We start from the raw sequence: 19681 nt of genomic DNA on the forward strand, positions 1-19681 counted from the left end.
AACCACTAACGGGTAAGAAATGATTCAAAAGTAAAGTAAAAGAAAATAAAGAAGGGTCTAAAGAAAGCATAAATTGGCTCCTATACATCAGCATGATTGTAAAACAAACCATTAATTTCTAAGTGCAGTTCACAAACAAACATTTCATTTCCAGTTCTTGGAAGCAAAATTTAAATTTCATCAAGCAGTGACTTCACAGGCCTGTCGATGCACACACACGGTTCATAAGGCTGGGTGGAAAAGAGCTCAGATTTCTAGACAATATGATGCAACTGTGTCACACATTATTTTTAATTTCAAGCCAAAGTGACTTGTGATTAGAATCCACCCTTCCCCGCCTTAGCAGCTTTATGCTAGTCGTTACAAAGCACAAAATGAACAAAACAGATAATGAGCAGAGCAATGTTAACACGGGCCAGCAAAGCACCAAGGCTGTTCACAGAATTTCACTCTTCCTGAAAAAGGTTTCTCACACTCTTATTACACCAAGTGTCAGACTGAACGTGAGTCACTGCTTTGGAATCCGGTTCTCTTGAAGCTTTTAGTACTTCCCCAAATGTGTAGGCCACCTAGGGTCACTCTCTCACTCCATCTGACTCTTAACAGAGACAAAACAGAAAGGAGAGGGAGGGAGATAACCCTCAGTAAAATACTGAACTAGAAAATATCTTCAGTGACAATACCAATAGCCTAAGGAGAGGGAGATAAACAAGTCCAGACTGAACAGAGGTTAAGATCCATAAGAAAACTATAAAATGGCTATTTAGGAAAGAATGATAGATTTGGAGTCATTTGCTACCCTGATAATCCTGGGTTAAATCTCTTGGCTTCAGTTTTTTCATCCGTAAAATAAGGTGTGGCCTTTCAGGTCCCTAACAGTTTAAAATGTATGATTCTCCTATGATCTTACTTTCATTAAAATTGAAAAATTTCCAAAGGTGAAATCTCAAAGTAGGTTGTTAGCAATGATAAAGACACAACATGTCATGTACTCAAACAATGACAGGTCATCTAAGGGCTGGGTCTAGACCAGTGAAATCCAACTCAAAACATAGGCAGTTCTATTTTAGTGTTGAAATGAATGAAAATCACTATGTTGTATGGAAATTTCTCAAATCAATAATTTAGGTAGGAGGTAGTTCCATCTCTGAACTTCTCAGAATCTCTCCAAGAGATGTAAAAATGTGGAATAAGCACATTGAATCATTTATATCAAATGCATATATGTAAAGCAAATGCTAGGTGTACAGTATAGTACCTATGTGAGCAGTGATAGGACAGGGATGGGGGAAGCGTAAGGATGTTGCTTGAGCTGTTCTGACAGGCTGGATATTGGTCCCCAAGAGTGTAACTACAGCAATGCTCTTCTGTATTTGAATGCTTTATAAATTATTAATAACAATGAAATTTTCTGAGATTCACAAATGATGCTTTGGAGATATGGGCATAGGTATAGAAACAGACATAATGATCCAGGCTGTTATGTAGAATAATAAAAATTATTCTCTAAGGTTCTAGAGGGCATAATTACCAATTTTACCAGTAAGAAGAATATAAAGGAAAGTACCTTTTTTTCTGAATAAAAGGAAGAATTAAATAATGATTAAAGCTTTAAAAAAATGGAAAGAGTTGTCTAGAAAAGTAGTAAACTTTCTTTGACTTAAAGTGTTTAAGCCAAGAGTAGCTGACTAGACACCTGTCTGGCATGTGAAAGAAAGGATTCTTGTTTTGGGTGGAGAGCTGGATACATAATCTTGAAGGTGCCTTTCAACTTGTGGTTCGATGATCCTATTAAATTGGGCAAATGTTTATTAAATGCCAATTATGTGCTGGAGATACTGACTCAAAAACCCATAAGGCCCTGCCTTTAGATAGCTTATATTTCTTTGTAGGTAGAGGGTAGAGGTAAAACAACATGAAGGCTAATAAGTAAATACACAGTATTTATAAAGTAAAAACAAAGGATTTTGGTGGAGCAGGATTACCATGTCGGGGGGAGGAGTAAAGAAAAGTCTTGTGTAGATGGAAGCACTTGAGCTGGGCTTACGCTTAATAGATATAAGTATGTGAAGTAGGATTCTGGGTTAGTAGATATTATAAAATGATAGTGCCCAGGAAAATAATAGATTATGAAGAGTGGTGACTTGTTTTGTAAATGACCCTTGACTAAACTCATCTGGTGAAATGGGAGTTCTCAAGAAGACATGGTGATACGGATCTTCAGATAATACACTACTACCCACAAAGATCTGAGCTCTCCACAAAGCATCTTACAACAATGTATTGGCTTCACCATAGTTGACACAGAGCCCTCTCATTTTATAGCTCCCACCAACCCAAGCACCCTTCACTAACAATAAGAAACATTTTTTAAAACTTCCAAGAACCCCACACATTGTTAAAGTTGCCAAATTTCATTAAACACATTTAACATAAGATTATATACTAAAATGTACCAACAGAGTTGGGATTTCAACCATGTAGGAATTCCCTTCAAAGATACAGAACTCACTTTATAGCTATGACCAGCCCAAAGCATCCACCCTTTACCAACAATAAGAAAAACTTCCTACAATTTCAAAAGACCTCTAATAAAACACTTCTAAAATTGTCAAATTTTATTAAATACATTTAACATAATATTGTATACACAAATATACCAATGGAGCTAGGATTTCTTCCATATTGGAATTCTCCTCAAGGAAACAGATAATCAGTCATTCATGAATTACCATCTTGGGCAATTCTAGTCCAAGTTTTCCCAAAACTTTGCCTGAGGGAGGTCTACCCAATGTGCTACGTGCTACGGCACATCATGAGGATATCACTGGAGGACGTGAGTTTTCCATCAGCTTATTCCTCACTCATACTGCATGGACAGACAATCTTCTTTTGTGGTCATAATGACATCCTTTTATTCAAGATGTTTTTCATAATTCCATAATTATATTTGTTGCAGGCTGTTCCCATTTATGAGGAAAGACCTGAGTCTGCTTACTCTGGTAACAAAGAAGATCAAACCATATAACCAAAAGAAGGCAACAAAGTCAAAGCTCCTGCATCCAAAGCCTTGAAGAAAAATATGAATTGGTCTCAGGTCATGGAAGAACTCAAAGAGGGATTTTGAATATTAAATAAGAGAAGTAGAGGAAAAATTGGGAAAAGAAATATGAGTGACACAAGAAGTTAATGAAAATCAAGTCAACAGCTTGCTAAAGGAGAGGACCCCCAAAAATACTGAATATGTTATTTACATCTTAAAAACAGACTAACCCAAATGGCAAAAGAAATTCAAAAACCCAGTGAGGAGAAGAATACTTTAAAAAGCAGAATTGGCCAAATGGAAAAGGAGGTCCAAAAGCTCACTGAAAAAATAATTCCTTAAAAATTAGAATGAAGCAAATGGAAGTAAATGATTTTATGAGATATCAAGAAATTATAAAACAGAACCAAAAGAATAAAAAAATAGAAGACAATGTGAAATATCTGGAAATGAGATCCAGGAGAAACAATTTAAAAATTATAGGACTACCTGAAAGCCATGATCACAAAAAGAGTCTAGATATCATCTTTCAAGAAATTATCAGAGAAAACTGCCCTGACATTCTAGAACCAGAGGATAAAATAGAAATTGAAAGAATTCACCGATTGCCTCTGGGAAGAGATCCACAAACTAGGAATATTGTAGTCAAATTCCAGAATTCTCAGGTGAAGGAGAAAATATTGCAAGTAACAAGAAAGAAACAATTCAAGTATTGTGGAAATACAACCAGGATAATACAAGATCTAGCAACTTCTCCATTAAGGGACTGAAGGGCTTGGAATATGATATTCCAGAGAGCAGAGGAGCTAGGATTAAAACCAAGAATCACCTATCCAGCAAAACTGAGTATAATCTTTCAGGGGAAGATCATTCAATAAAATAGAGGACTTTCAAGCATTCTTGGTGAAAAGATTAGAGCTGAATAGAAAATCTGACTTTCAAATACAAGATTTGAGAGAAGAATGAAAAGGTAAACAGGAAAGAGAAATTGTAAGAGACTTATTAAAGTTGAACTGTTTACATTCCTACATGGAAATATGATATTTTTATCTCAAAAGACCTTTCTCAGTATTAGGGTAGTTGGAGGAACTAGACAGATAGACAGACAGACAGACAGATAGATAGATAGAGGGTTGAATATGAAGGGCTGATATCTAAAAAATAAAATTAAGGAGTGAGACAGGAATATATTGGGAGAAGGAGAAAGGCAGAGATAGAACGGGGTAAATTATCTCACATAAAAGAGGCAAGATAAAGGTTTCACAATGGAGAGGAAGATGGGGGAAGTGAGAAGGAATGAGTGATCTTTACTCTCATCAGATTTGGTTTAAGGAGGGAATAACATACATACTCAATTGGGCATCTTACCCTACAGGAAAGTAGGGGGAAAAGGTATAAGGGGGATGTTGATAAAAGGGAGGGCAAATTGAGGGAGGAGGTGGTCAGAAGCAAACACTTTTGAAAAGGTACAGGGTCAAAGGAAAAAAGAGAATAATTGGGGGTCGGAAGAGGATGGAGGGAAGTATAGTTAGTCTTTCACAACATGACTGCTATGGAAGTATTTTGCTTAATTGCACATGTATAATCTATACTGAATTGCTTCCCTAGTCAATGAGGGTGGGTGGGGAGGGAAGAAGGGAGAGAATTTGGAACTCAAAAGTTTTAAAAACAAATGTTAAAAAATTGTTTTTACCTGCTTCTAGGAAAGGCCACGGGGTATAGAAACCTATCCTGCCTTTCAAGAAAGTAAAAGGGGAGAAGACAAGAGGAGTATAATAAAAAGGTAGACTGAGAAAAGGGGTAATTAGAATGCACACCATCTTGGGAGAAGGGGAGAGATGAGGAAATTCGGAACTCAAAATCTTGTGGAAATGAATATTGAAAACTATTAATAAATAAATAAATAAACTCAAACAAGGCAGAAAACAGAAAACAAGCAATGTTGGCATTTTTTTCTGGTGTCTACTTTAAAGGAACTCTCACAACCACCCCCTGTGTAAAACATATACAAGAAGCTCAAGTTCCGAAAAATATTAGAAATGATTTTCAGTTCATATTCTGATCCTGGACTCTGCTGCCTAAAAAGCTGCATGATGAGACATATGTCTTTCCTTAAGGGAACCAGCCCCCAAGACTTTCACTGGACATAACATCACAAATGCTAAACCCAATCCCAGCTGAATAACAAACCCCCTTTACAATATCTTCCACTAATGGGGAGCTAGTGGTCTTTGGAGACTTCAAGTGAGGAAAAGCAAAATATCTTTAAAAAGATCAAGATGATGCAGTGGCTAGAACACCAAGCCTGTAGTAAGGAAGACACAAGTTCAAATTCAGCCTCAGACACTTACTAGTTATGTGACCCTGGGCAAGTCACCTAATCTACATACATCTTAGATAACAAGAGCACCTATTCAGGGTTATTGTGAGGATAAAATGAATTTCTGTAAAGCACTTTGCAAACCCTAAAGTGTTAAAGATCTTCCCTGCCCATTAATAGGCCTCAGATAGCTTTTGTTAATTTCTGGGTCTGTGCCTTCCAGCTAGATGAGACTCTGGGTAGCCATTAACGAGCTCCCCAGCTTTGAAAACCCAGATATTGGTGGTCTCTCTAGTAACAATATATGTATTGTCTATGGTCAGACACATGGAAGCCCTGTCTGTTAGTCTTTCTGTTTGTAATTTCTGTTTGTATTTTCTCTGAAGTTCAGACTTTTTCCCTTGAACTAAGTGAATGATATATGTACTTGATTAAAGTAGATTGCTGACCCCCCAAAACTGCTTCCCTTTCAGAAAAGCAGATCTAAGAACCTGTGCAGCATGCCCTCCTGTGTTTGCTGAATCCTTGCTGTTACACCATTCTAAACATACCACCTGATAGCATTAATGTGATATCCACAGTAAATGAAACTTGGACCATTCCATTGCAATCCAAAATGTTTATGTGAAGTTTCAAAAACCTTGCCTTCCAGTCATTTGTCCCCCCTGAGATAATGTTAGGCATGTGTGTCTGTTATCCCAGCCAAATTGAATTTGGTATTTCATTGACTGCAATTGGCACAGTATTCACACTAACTCACAAACTCTTCTTTTACCTGGCCAGCATGCAGACTTGAGTAGTTAATTCTAAAAGGAAATGATTTGCTGTAAACTGATTTCTGGGCCCTTCTTGTGTTGGGACTTTACTTTCACTAATCAGTCCTAGGGTGAATTCATGGTTACAAGTGACTTGACACACATTCCATTTTTAGATTTTAATCTCTGAGAACTGAAGCTCAGACACCTTTGTGCCTTTTCTATTAATTAATTATTCCAAGATCATAAAGTTACAGTCTTTTTTCCCTTCCCTTTAGGAAATGAAATGAGTATTTTCCACATGTAGTGGGCCATTAGCAAGAGAAGCACCAATCAGCTAGATATTGGGGACAGAGGTTGACAAGGAAAGGAGGATGGGAGAAGAGTTTTTCTGTTCTCCCCTCCTCCACCCTAGAAAATCAGAGAGGAGGGTTTTCATGGAACTTGTCTCTGGACAAAATATCCTTTTTGACCCCATTTTCATGGCAATCATGTCTCACCCAATGTCAGTTGTACTTAATGTTTTCCCAAAGGAATGAAAAGCACAACCCCATTTCCTTTACCATGTAGCTATCCTATAAACAACTGTAGCTATAAGATGCCAGAGAATTTTCTGAAGTTTCTTTTCCACATCTAATCAGAGCAAACTTCCCTTTTTTTGAATAGGAGAATGCCTAATTTATCCCTCTGAGAGTTAAAAACAAATATGATGATTATCTCAAGGCCAGTTGTTAAAGTTTTCACCCCTTGCCTTGGGCACAATGAACAACTGATTCTCCCCAGCTTTGTGAGACCCTGACAACAGTTTCCTTTATTTCAAGAAATTAAGATGCTGCCAATTATTTCTTTGTTTTCCAAAGTTGTGCTTGCTTATTCTTCACTACTTAGGCTTTTTTCCCTTGTTCTCTTCCTCCTCTGTGCCCTTCTGCATGTCCCCTTAATTCCCTCCTTTTTCTATTTCCTCCACACTCAAGCAATCAGATTAATCAGTGATCTCTTCAGCGTAAATGTCTCCTTCAATAACAGCAATCTCAGCCTGTATGGTCCATCCATCTATACACGCCACGCACTGTCAAATACAGTTCTTGTATTGGTTTTATTTAAATATTTTTCATTGTTACAAAGGAAAGCTTTTTTGGAAAGGGTTATAGGGAGGGGCTAATGGAAAATGAGGGTGGCATAAAAACAAAATGAGACAAAACAATATTAAAAAGGCGGGGGGGAAGCAGGAGACTGGTAGGTTAAAAGAAACAATGGTGAGGCCTATAAGAAATCAAGGTCAAGACTACAAGAATACAATGAAAACATTCTTTTTCATGTCACTGACATTCTTGACATTACAGAGTCGCAAAATCTAAGAACTGGAAAGAACTTAATAATCTATTCTGTACCTGACAAAGAATACTCACTACACTATCCCCAAAGAGGGGTCATTCAATCTTCACTTGAAGAACTGAAATGAAGGGAAATCTACCAGTTCCCAAGGCAGCCCATTCACACATCTTAGAAGTGGTTATTCTGCCTGTTCTCAGGACCTACAAGTTGTGGGGGGGTCCTATCACCTCTTGAGGCAGCCCACTCCACTTTGGGCTTCTCAATGATGAGAAGGCTTTCCTTAATTTAATATTAAGCCCAACTAGTCCTCTTTGTAGCCTTGACCCTGGTTCTATTCACTGGAGCCAAAGAGAACAAGTCTAATATCTTCTCCAGTGACAATCTTTCAGATCCTCCTTGAGACTATACATGTTCAGTTTCTTCAACTTAGCATCAGATGACACAGACCCAAGACCCTTTACCATCTTGCTGGGTCTTTCATGATCACTCTCCAGTTTCTCAATGTTTTACTTAAGCCATGATGTCCAGCATTAAACACATTACCCTCTTAGATAATGCTAATTGCTAGGAAGTTTATCAAAACAAACCTAAATCTGCCTCTCTGTAACTTTCAAACATGGCTCCGAATTCTGCCCTTTGGGGTCCCAACCTATTCCCTCAAAGAGCTTATATTCTACTTTTTGTTATTCTTGTTCAGTCATTTCAGTCAAGTCCAGCAAAACATGCCCAATCCCTTTTCCATATGATATTCCTTCACATACTTGAAGACAGTTATTAAGACGCGGCTAAGTCTTTTTTTCTCCAGGTAAACATCTCCAGTTCCTTCAACTAATCCTGATGTAGTGTGTATTCAGTAACTTGCCCATCCTGGCTGCCTTCAACAAAGTAATTTAGTCATTCATTGACACAACCACATATTTCTTGACTAGCTACTACAGGGCACTGTGTTATTCATTGTAAGCCCTGCAAAGAAGACTCAGTATCTCTCCATTACCTTGTCCTCAGGTGGGCAAGGCATTTGTGAGTTCTTTTCACAATGTTATACTCTGATTTCAAGGATTCATTTTAATGTGTGACTATGACTTGTCATGGCAGCTAGGTGGTTCAGTGAGTAGAGCACTGTGTCTTGAGTCAGGAAAACCTCAAATCCAGCCTCAGATACTTACTAGCTGTGTGACCCTGGGCAAGTCACAGTTCTATTTCACTCCACTGGAGAAAGAAATGGCAAACCACTCCAGTATCTTTGCCAAGAAAGTCCGGTGGACAATATGGTCTATTGGGTCATAAAGAGTCAGACAGAACTGAACAAGAAGAACAATATGATGTGTCACAAAATAAATATTGACATGCTCCAGATTTGCCTGCTGTGTCCTTGGCCTCTGCACAGGCTATCCACACCTGAAATATTCTCCTTCTCCTGCTACTTGGAATCCCTTGCTCCATTCAAGGTTCAATTCAAGTGCCATCTCCTATATAAATTTGCTCCTGATCCCTCCAGTTGCTGACCCCCTCCCCCAATATTCTACATTTATATTTCATGTATTTTGCTTTTCCTAGATGTGTAAGTAGAATATGGGACAGCTAGGTGGCATAGCAGATGGAGTGCAGAGCTTGGAGTCAGGAAGACTCATCTTCCTGAGTTTAAATGTGGTCTCAGACACTTACAGTGACTCTGGGAATGTCACTTAACCTTGTTTGCCAGAGTTTCCTCATTTGTAAAATGGGATGGAGAAACAAATGGCAAATCACTCGACAATCTTTGCCAAGAAAACCCCCAATGGGGTTAGGAAGAGTCAGACACAACTGAAATGACTGAACAACAAGTAAAATATAAACTCTTCAAGGGGACAGATTGTTTTTAGTTTCACCTTTGCATTCCCATTACAATACTAGGCACCCAGTAGGTGCTAAATACATGCTTGTTGCATTGTCTTACACTAAATAGAGCAAGGAATTCTTTGGCATTAAAGTGAGAGGCAGCTTTGTACAGAGGCACTGGCTTTGGAGCCAGCAAATCCTGGGCTCAAGCCACACATCTGTGTACTCTCCTTGTGTGATCCTGAGCAAGTCTATTTTCTTCTCTAAGATGTTAAAGCAAGTTCTCTACCTGGCTGACTAGCCTGTGTCTTCCTCAATGTCCTCATCTGTAAAATGGGGATAATAGTAACACCTACTGCCCAAAGTTTTTGTAAAGATCAAAGGAAATAATAACTCCAGCTGTACCCCAGATAGTTGCCTAACTTACCAATCACTAGTCTCAACTGTTATTGTGTAGTAGGAAAGACGAGACACATACTTGCCCAACTATAATGAATAACAAAATATGAATGTATATGTATTTTTTTCCAGGAGTAATTAGATTGTCTAAATTCGGTTTCTTTCCCAGTGTCTGTCTATAACAGATGCTTAAAAATTCACTTGATGAATTGATGGGTGGATTAAATCAGTTTCGAGAATAAAGAGATTCATTGCAGCTGTGGAAATCAAGAGAGGCTTCTTGAATGAGAAAGCATTTAAGTTGGGCCTTGAAGGTCATGTTGGACAAATGCAGCTGGGCAGAGGGATATTCAGCATGAAGCCTGTGTAGCATGATGCATCTGAGAAAGAGTCCATTTTGGCTGGACTATAAGGTGTGTTATTATTATTTATCATATATTATATTATTATCATACATTAAGATATGTAGGTATATGTAAGATAAGGTAGGTATAAGCTTATTTAGTATTAAAAGGAAGGGTGAAAAATTGGCACACTTTTGAATTTATCTGCAAAACTGACAGAAATAACACTCAAGGTGACTAACACTGCAGATGAAAGATATGGCTGGTGAGGCTTCCACCCAAAGGAACAAGCACTGATAATAAACTAGGGCTATTTAGCAGTTGAGAGAACCAAATGAATGCCAACAGATGGATTCGATAAATAGTGAAGGACAAACTCATCAAGAATGAAACATATGGTCCTTACTCCAAGGGCAGCTTGGTAGGGAACATCCGATGGGAAGGTGAATGAAGGTCCCGTTGTGACTGGGCTGCTTGGGGGTGGGGTCACAATTAGCCCTGTGGTACTGATATGAACCTGTTAAGAAAAAATATAAAAAGGATTACCAGAAAACCAAGTGTGAATTTAATGCATGATAAACCTAGAAAGAAAAAGCAATGCAGTCACAGTGGAATGGGTTCTGAATCTGCAGTCAAGTCCCAGCTCTGCTACCTACTGACTTGTGGGATCTCGGGTAAGTCACATTACCTCTTTAGGTCTCAGTTTTGTCATCTGCAAAATGAAAGGGTTAAGTTAGATGACTTCTGAGGTGCCTCCCAATACTTCATATGTAATCCTGGACTGTGAATTTCATACAACAAACACAGTGTCTTGGCACAGCCTCCAAGGAAACAAATCATGCAGCATTTAATATGCAGCTTCCCTTATATTAAAAGACAGCATGCATTTTTATTCCCTTTGTGCTGACCAGTAAAACGCACGAGACAGGGCTCCTGAGTGTGCCAAACACTCTAGAACCCTGGCTTTCCCAATAACAAGGAACAAGAAAAGAACCTTTGTTCTTTTTGGAAAATGCTATTCATGGGACCAACCTCTTAGATTCAATAGCCCTGCAAACAGCTGCATGCTCAATCGTTTGCATATGAGCTCCCTTCAAACCTTGTTGAGGATTCAATTTCCACAGGCTATCACTAAGTCAAATCCGGATTTAATTCACAAGACATTTCACCTTTCTTTTCAGCTCTGGTCTTTTCATCAAGAATGCTTGAAAGTCCTCTATTTCATTGAAAGACCATTTATTCCCCTGAAGTATTATACTCAGTTTTGCTGTGTAGGTGATTCTTGGTTTTACTCCTAGTTCCTTTGACTTCTGGAATATCCTATTCCACACCCTTCAATCCCTTAATGTAGAAGCTGCTAGATCTTGTGTTATCTTGAATGTATTTCTACAATACTTGAATTGTTTTCTTTGTAGCTGCTTGCAATATTTTCTCCTTGACCTGGGAACTCTGGAATTTGGCCACAATGTTCCTAGGAATTTCTCTTTTTGAATCTCTTTCAGGCGGTGATCTGTGGATTCCCTGAATACTTATTTTGCCCTCTGGTTCTAGAATCTCAGGGCAGTTTTCCTTGATAATTTCATGTAAGATGATGTCTAGGCTCTTTTTTTGATCATGGCTTTCAGGTAGGTCCATAATTTTTAAATTGTCTCTCCTGGGTCTATTTTCCAGGTCAGTTGTTTTTCCCATGAGATATTTCACATTATCTTCCATTTTTTCATTCTTTTGGTTTTGTTTTGTGACTTCTTGGTTTCTCAAAAAGTCATTGGCCTCCATCTGTTCCATTCTAATTTTGAAAGAACTATTTTCTCCAGTGAGCTTTTGAACCTCCTTTTCCATTTGGCTAATTCTGCTTTTGAAAGCATTCTTCTCCTCATTGGCTTCTTGAACCTCTTTTGCCAATTGAGTTAGCCTATTTTTCAAGGTGTTATTTTCTTCAGCATTTTTTGGGTCTCCTTTAGCAGGGTGTTTACTTGTTTTTCATGCTTTACTTGCATGGCTCTCATTTCTCTTCCCAGTTTTTCCTCTACCTCTCTAACTTGATTTTCAAAATCCTTTTTGAGCTCTTCCATGGCCTGAGCCCATTGAGTGGGCTGGGATACAGAAGCCTTGACTTCTGTGTCTTTCCCTGATGGTAAGCATTGTTCTTCCTCATCAGAACGGATGGGTGGAGATATCTGTTCACCAAGAAAGTAACCTTCTATAGTCTTATTTTTTTTTCCCTTTTCTGGGCATTTTCCCAGCCAGTGACTTGACTTCTGAATATTCTCTTCACACCCACTTCGCCTCCAGATCTGCCCAGCCAGTGCTTGGGGTCTGAAATTCAAATGTTGCTTCCCAGCCTCAGGGTTCTGGGTGGGGGCAGGCTGCTATTCAGTGTGAGATTAAGTTCAGGTGCTCAGGTAGGGGCAGGGCCACCTCACGGGGCTCAGTTCCCTCAGGGGGTTTATGCAGACACCTTCAACAATGGATCTGGGCTCCTGCCTGCTTGGGGAGCCCCAGTCTGCTGCCACCTCCGCTGCTGCCTCCCGAGGGGGCCTGAGTTATGGGGGCACCCCACTTCCCTCTCGGCAAGCCGAGAAGACCCTCTCACCAAGCCGAGAAGACCCTCTCACCAACCTTTGGGGCCCGTGGGTGGAGGGACCCGCACGGCTGCTGGAGATTCCGTCCCTGAAGCCTTCTCGGATCTGCTCCTCTCGGTGCTGCGCAGCCAAGGCAGGGCTGGGCTCAGCTCCGGGTCCGCAGCACAAAGGACCTTTTGCAAGAGGTTTTCAGGGCTCTCTGGAACAGAAATCTTGTCTGCTCCGTTGTTCTGTGGCTTCTGCTGCTCCAGAATTTGTTGGGAGTTCTTTTTTACAGATATTTTATGGGCTGTGGGTTCGGAGCTAGCTTATGTGTGTCTTTCTACTCTGCCATCTTGGCTCCACCCCCCAACATTTCACCTTTGACAATCATTTTTTTCACCCCTACCCCTAAGTTCCACCTATGATTAAAATACAGTTGCCTCAACATGCCTCCAGAAAGTAATTACTTATCAAGACCTTAGGGAGACATTGTCTAGCCAAAGTACCTATCTTCAAATGCTTCTTGTCAGCAGCACCAATACAAGCAGAAATGTTGTCATGTTCATCCTTTGTTTTCGAAGAAGACCATGCCATCAGAGAAAGATGACATGACTTGTACTTGACTTTGTTTTCAGTGAGAGAGGACTTTGCAAGGTTACCTGCCTCACTTTCTCCTCTTGAGCCATCTGTATCCAGTGACCAGATATTCATCAGGAGGACTGGAAACATCCCAGCATGCAATGGGAGATCTTGGCCTTTTTCTCCTAAGGCCTATTCAGGTACTCACTTAGAGTGAGGTGATGCCCATTCAGTGACTGGGCCTCTTTAAGAAATAATCAGTGAATGGCCCCTTTAATGAGCAAAAGAAAAAAATATGAATAAATCAAGCTGGGAGAGAAAGAGCAATAGTTACGACTGATAATCAGTCTTAAGCCAGGAGGGTCTAGAAAACAGGCATTAAGAGGAGCAGAAATATGTGTGTCGAGAAGGATGTCTGTTCACTCCAAGGTCCAATGCTTAGACACTCAATCAATTCCACTTAAGTTGCAGATCATGACCTGATACCTTGAAGGGAAAGGTGTTTATTCTTTTTCTCTTTAAATGGAAAGGTCCTTTCTGTCACCCCATACCTAGAATAAGGGATATAGTTTGTTTCTGTGCATTCAAACAGGTGATTTCCCCCGTATCAGAAATGACCTACCCTCCTCAAATTTGTCTCATAGAGTTAAAAAATGTGGATGCCCATTATCACCAACTACTGTTATCAAATGAGATAATATTTCTAAAGCACTTAGTACAGTGCCTAGTACATAGAAGGCACTTAATAAATGCTTGTTCTCTCCTTTACTATTTAATATAATGCAAGAAATCCTAGCCACAGCTATAAGTCAAGTAAAAGACACTGAGAATAAATATAGACAAAGAGGAAACAAAACTATCCCCCCCCCCCCCCCTTGAGACTCTTAATCTAGAGTCCATGAATTTGCTTTAAAAAAACTTTGCTATCTATACTGGAACTTGTAATCCTATGTATTTGATTTTGCGTATTTAAAAACAGTATTTTGAGAAAGGGTCCATAGGCTTCACCAGACTGTAGAATGGGATCCATTTCTGAAAAATGGTCAAGAACCCCCAACCTATCTAGAGAATGAAGCATAAGCACAAAACTAACTAAAAATAACACCAGTAAAATTATAGGGTGTACAATAAATCCACATGAATCACCAGCATTTCTGTATATTAACAACAACACCTAGTAGGAAGAGACAGAGAAATTCCATTAAAAATAACTACAGAATGATTAAAATATTTGGGAGTCTTTCTATCAAGATACACATGCAAACTATATGGATACAACTACAAAATAGCCTTTACACAAATGAAGACAGAACTCTACCTGCCAGTTTGTCTCTTTCTTCAAGGCTCAGTTTACTTACCACCTCCTCTCAGAAGTTTTAGTGTTAGCACTTTCTATTCTCTCAGATGGCTTTTTACTTACTTGTTTGTGCTCCACTTAATAGAATATAAACTCCTTAAGGGCAGGGGCTATTTCAAAGAGTTGAAGGAACCTGTCAGAGGCCATCCAGTCCAAACTTCTCATTTTACACTTGGAGAAACCGAGGATCAAGGAAATTAGGTTGCTGAAATTGTCTAAAGACGCATAGCTAATACACATCAGTGCTGAGTTTTATATCAAAGGTCCCCCCCAACACTGTGTCTTTCAGTCTCCACAACCTAGCATGTTGTTCTACATTCAATAAGCTCTCAATAAATGCTAAATTGAATTTTGATGAATTTCTTTCCCCAAGGAAGCAATGGCATGCTAAGAAGAGTGACAAGCACATACACAAGAAAATGCTAATGTAATATTTTCCATAGGTAAGGTAAATAACCTGTATGAAAAAAGAAAAAAACTATTGTTGGGTAAAACACTTGGTTCTATGGCAAAACCCACAATTATTTCTTTTATTTTCCAGTATTCTAGGCACTGCTCTGAATTCAGGTATAATAGTAGCAGCAGTAGCAAAGTAGCAGCACTAGGAGCAGCTCACATCAATAGAGGGTATCTTAGTGAAATATTAAGCCATTAGAATTTAAAACTTCAAAACTTCACTAAGACTTTTAGGACATTCCTATATAGGGTTTTAAGGCTGAAAAGTGTTGACATACCATCAATGCAGAAAAACCCATCAATGCAAGTACTAAAGACACTGTAAATAACAGCTAAAATTAAGATAGTATTTTCTACTAAAGTACTTCTGAAGGAATGCAAGATTACCAACTATTCCTATATTTCCTGCGTACACACACACACACACACACACACACACACACACACACACACAGTGTCCAATTATCTTTTCCTGGAAAGCACAATTTGTGAACTAATTTCCTTTCACAGACTGAACCCAATGGTTTTCCACTTTCTAACTTGAAAAGTTTCTGCTCCTTCATTCATCCACTCTTTCTTCCTTCCATCCTTCAGAGCATCCCATTAAAATTGCACTAAGACTTTTGGGATGCCCTGTATTGAGAAATGAAGCCATGTTTACTATGGGGATAAATGAGAACAGGTGTTGCCCAGGAAGGCCAAAATGCAGTGAGTGCTGTTAATTGCAGGCTCTGGACCACAGCCCAAACATCTGTGCTTCACTCTGGACCCTAGACTCTCCCTCAGGACCTATTAATAAACAACCAGGAATATCCCGGCATAGATTTTGTCATTTATTACCTGTGTGACCTTGAGCAAATCACTTACCCTCTTTAACCTTCAATTATTCATCTATAAAATAAGAATGTTGGACAAGATCAGGAGTTCTCAATCTGGGGTCCATGAAATTTTTTTCTAATCTTTTTCACTATTTCACTATAACTAGTTTCCCTTTATGATCCTATGCATCTTATTTCATAAATTTAAAAGCAGTATTCTGCAAAAGCACTATTCTGTAGGCTCCCTTGACTGCCCAAAGGGAACCATGAAACCCAAATTAGAACCTCTGGACTAGATGATCTCTCAGGTTCCTTTCAACTCTTAACAGTCATTGTGTCCAAACCCTAATTATTGGAAAAGTAGGAGATGGATGACTGGAAAGAGAGAAACAAGCTTTTTATTAGAAGTGCCTACTGTATGCGATGCACCACACTAAATAATCTCCTTTAATCTTATATAAAGAGAATGCTAGTAAAGAGGCAGAGAATGTAGGGTGACAATGATTAAATTCTTTAAAAAAATTATTGGTATTTTTAGTTTTATAACACTTTCACTTCCAAATATAAATCCTAGTAAGAGAGACATCCTTTGTTACAAATAAAAAAAAAGGGGGTGCTAGGAACTATTTTGCAAAACTAACTATAACATCAGCCCAATTAATATTATTATCTTGGGAAGGAAATTGTTGACCTTCAAATTCGCCCCATTTCTTTCTCCTGGTGCAACAGATTAGAGTGATTAAGCCAGTACAACATGAAAAGGTGTTTGAATGAAGAAGATAGAAGCCTCTCTTCCATCCCTGAGGCCAATAAAAATATCCTTAGTCCTAATAAGCCCAATATTAATGACTCCTCTAGCTGGCTGAGGTCAAGGTCAAGGTCAATCATTGCTGAGTGAGCTTCATTTACAGAGGAGGTTAGTGAATAGGCAAAAACCACTAATCACGCATTGCGATGGAAAGATCATGAGTGCTGGACTTAGTTTCTTTCTGAAAACACAGATTTGAGTGTCAGTTCTGCCATTTACTAGTGGTATGGCCTTAGGTAAATCATGTAACTCCAGCATCTACATCTGTAAAATGGAGGTGATAGTACATCTCTCTCAGTGTTATGAGGAAAAGCGAGCCTGCCATTCTAGGACTTTGGCCTAGAAGGGATCTTAGGGGTAAAACAGCACTAGAAGGGTGCAGTGACCTGCCAATATTACACACCTAGTAAGGTGCACAGACACGGGATTGAGATTCAGGTCTTTGGACTTCAAATCCATTGTACTGTTTATCACAGAATCATAAAATTATAGATCCATAAAGTGCCTCATCTAATTCAACTCCCTTGTATAAAGTTTGTCAGTCACAAACACCTGTGCACACCTGTTCTAGTGACTCACCTGGATGACACATCTTATAAACAAATAGATTTATTTGGAATTTATCTTTCACTCAACAGTAGCCAAGCACAACCACCTTCAAGTACATGTAGAAAAATGAATCATTGTGCAAATACTTTAAAATAAACACCAGAAGCAATTTAATAAGACCCTAGAACAAAGAAACAGAAAAATGTACCCAGGTGAGGCACTTAATATGAATTCAATGAAGCCCACTCAAGAAGCATGGCATTGTGGATAGAAGGCTGGATTGGGGGTCAGGAAGACCTAGGTTCAACATTTACTAGATGTGTGACCGTGACCTTCTTACCAGGTTTCAGTTCCCTCACCTATAAAAAAGGAATTTTCAATATGTGCTGCATCTTTCTCATGAGGTAACAGATGAAATCATGTGTATATAGCAGTTAGCAGACCTTAAAAATGCTACATCAGTGAAGTGGAATAAACAGCACATGCATGTGGAGTCTCTAGAGACAACATGATTTTTTTCATTAAATCCAGCGTAATTTCTATCTTAGCTCATAGATGAAGAATTGGAAGGAACCTTAGAGGTCATCTGGTCCAATCCGCCCTCATATTACAGATGTGCAGGTTTTGTCCTAGGGAAGGATGTGATTCCATGCCTTTAAGGTCTCAAATAAGACTCCACATGATCATGGAAGAAAATCTAGAGAGATAGCAGTATTACTCAACAATCACTATCTCAAGCCCTATGTGGAAACAGGAAGGGTAGAAGGGAAGGTGGTGGCTAATATATCACGTTTTAGTATTTCAAGGATTTATGATTTTATTGGCATATACACTCTACTCCACTGATCCAAAATGCACCATAGGATACAGTTCACTGTAGCCAAAATAATCTGTCAACCTAACTCCAATCTGGTGATAAGCATTTCTCACACACTTAGGCTAGTCCTTAAATGACCAACCAGAGAAGCCTTCTGATCTTGGCAGAGACTTTCAGAGTGTCCGTGTTATAGACCCTGAAAACCCAAAGGTCTCCTTAATACCACGATAAGGCATCAGAGTAGGACTTCAGTAGAGTAAAAATGATAAGTAAATAAAATATTCCACAATCATGTTTTCCTTTCATATCAAAGGAAAGTTATATGGGTCAGTATCTAATAATTAGTACTCCAGTTTCTCTTCATACACAACACTATAAGATGGAAAGCATAAACAAATGAATATTGCTAAGCCATTATTATTTGTGTTTCTGTTCTTTTCAGACCACAGAAGTACCTCTGAACAAGCCAAGGTAGGGGAATTTCTCTTGCCTATGTCTAAAGGGGCAAAGGTTGCTGTGATAAATTTCCAATGTCTTAAGGAAAGACGATGCTAGGCCTTCCTAGGGTCACATAGTGGCTACCAGTCATCTTTAACATGGTAATGAATTACTGTTGTATTTGAGGTACCAGCCTAGGAGAAGAGGAGGTAGTGATTCATGGAGGGGATAGGGAAAGAAAGGGTGGGTGGGACCTCTAGATGGGGCTAAGTGGGCTGCTGGGAAGTGCTGAGGAACATTTTCAAGATAGAACACCATGTGATTTTATTTAGAATGGAATGTGAAATGCTTTCCAGACAAAATTCTGACCTTTACTACCTAAGTGACTGTAGGTCAGTCACTTGTGGTCCTCAGTAAGATAAGGGAGACATGAATTGATTTTTAAGGTCCTTTCTAACTCAAATTCTGGAATTCTATGAATATGACCTGGAGAGAGAAAACTTACCAGCTCTTATACTATAGAAATAAGCAGTCCAGGAGCCAAGATGGCTGAGTGATCAGTAACTGCTCTCTCCCTTGCTGACCTTGATTATCTCCCCTGGAAAAACTCTGGAACAGTGGGAACAGCAGAAAGGGTAAACAGACTCTCAGCACGGAAGGCTAGAAAGATCGCTAAGAAGGGCTTCTCTTGCTGTGGCCAAAGGCAACCAATGCAGGATCAGTGCTGTCCCAGATAGTCCCACCTCAACAAACTGGGAGAAGATCCTGAATCCCAGGGGGGTGAAGCCAGCAATTGCCAACACTAGGACCCCAGGCATGCCTCAGCACTCCTGTGGAATTGGGAAGACACTAGTGCAGAAAGCTGAGCTTGCCTGTGCTCTAGCTCAGCAGAGGAGCCTCTGGCTTCCAGACTACTCCTCCCCCACACTTAATGAGCTACCTCCAGGGTAACTGCAGGGAAACCCAAAAAGACCTAACCAGCCTTCAAACACCAGACATCACAGCACCAAGTAAGCTGCAGCATTTAATTTCTAGCTGAAAGAACCAGACGCTACAACACACAAAGCCTCAAGTTCTAGGCACAAGAACTGTGGGACAGAGCTCCCTCTGCCACAAACACAGAGGTCTACCTTAAAAGCCAGGAAAACAGTTATTGTCGTGAGTAAAAAGCAAAGCAGAAAAGAAAAGACCACAGAATCTTTCTATGGGGACAAGGACCAAAACACAAATACCAAAGAGGTCATCGAGACTGTACTCCCATCTAAAACTTCAGAAGGGAAT

At 39.4% G+C, this 19681-nt stretch overlaps 1 protein-coding gene across 3 annotated transcripts in view; it reads right to left on the minus strand.

Annotated features, from left to right (window-relative positions):
* SH3RF1 (SH3 domain containing ring finger 1) overlaps nt 1-19681 on the minus strand; it is a 230164-nt gene that overhangs the window by 35898 nt on the left and 174585 nt on the right. For 2 of the 3 annotated variants that reach the window (XM_072625483.1, XM_072625484.1), the window contains exon 6: nt 10421-10531. The exons of the other annotated variant lie outside the window; for it this stretch is intronic. In XM_072625483.1, coding sequence (XP_072481584.1) covers nt 10421-10531 — 111 coding nt within the window. The remainder of the gene's footprint in view (nt 1-10420; nt 10532-19681) is intronic. 3 annotated transcript variants of the gene reach the window in all.

Source organism: Notamacropus eugenii, chromosome 7 (genome assembly GCF_028372415.1).
Source record: "Notamacropus eugenii isolate mMacEug1 chromosome 7, mMacEug1.pri_v2, whole genome shotgun sequence".
In the NCBI taxonomy this organism is placed as follows: Eukaryota; Metazoa; Chordata; class Mammalia; order Diprotodontia; family Macropodidae; genus Notamacropus; species Notamacropus eugenii.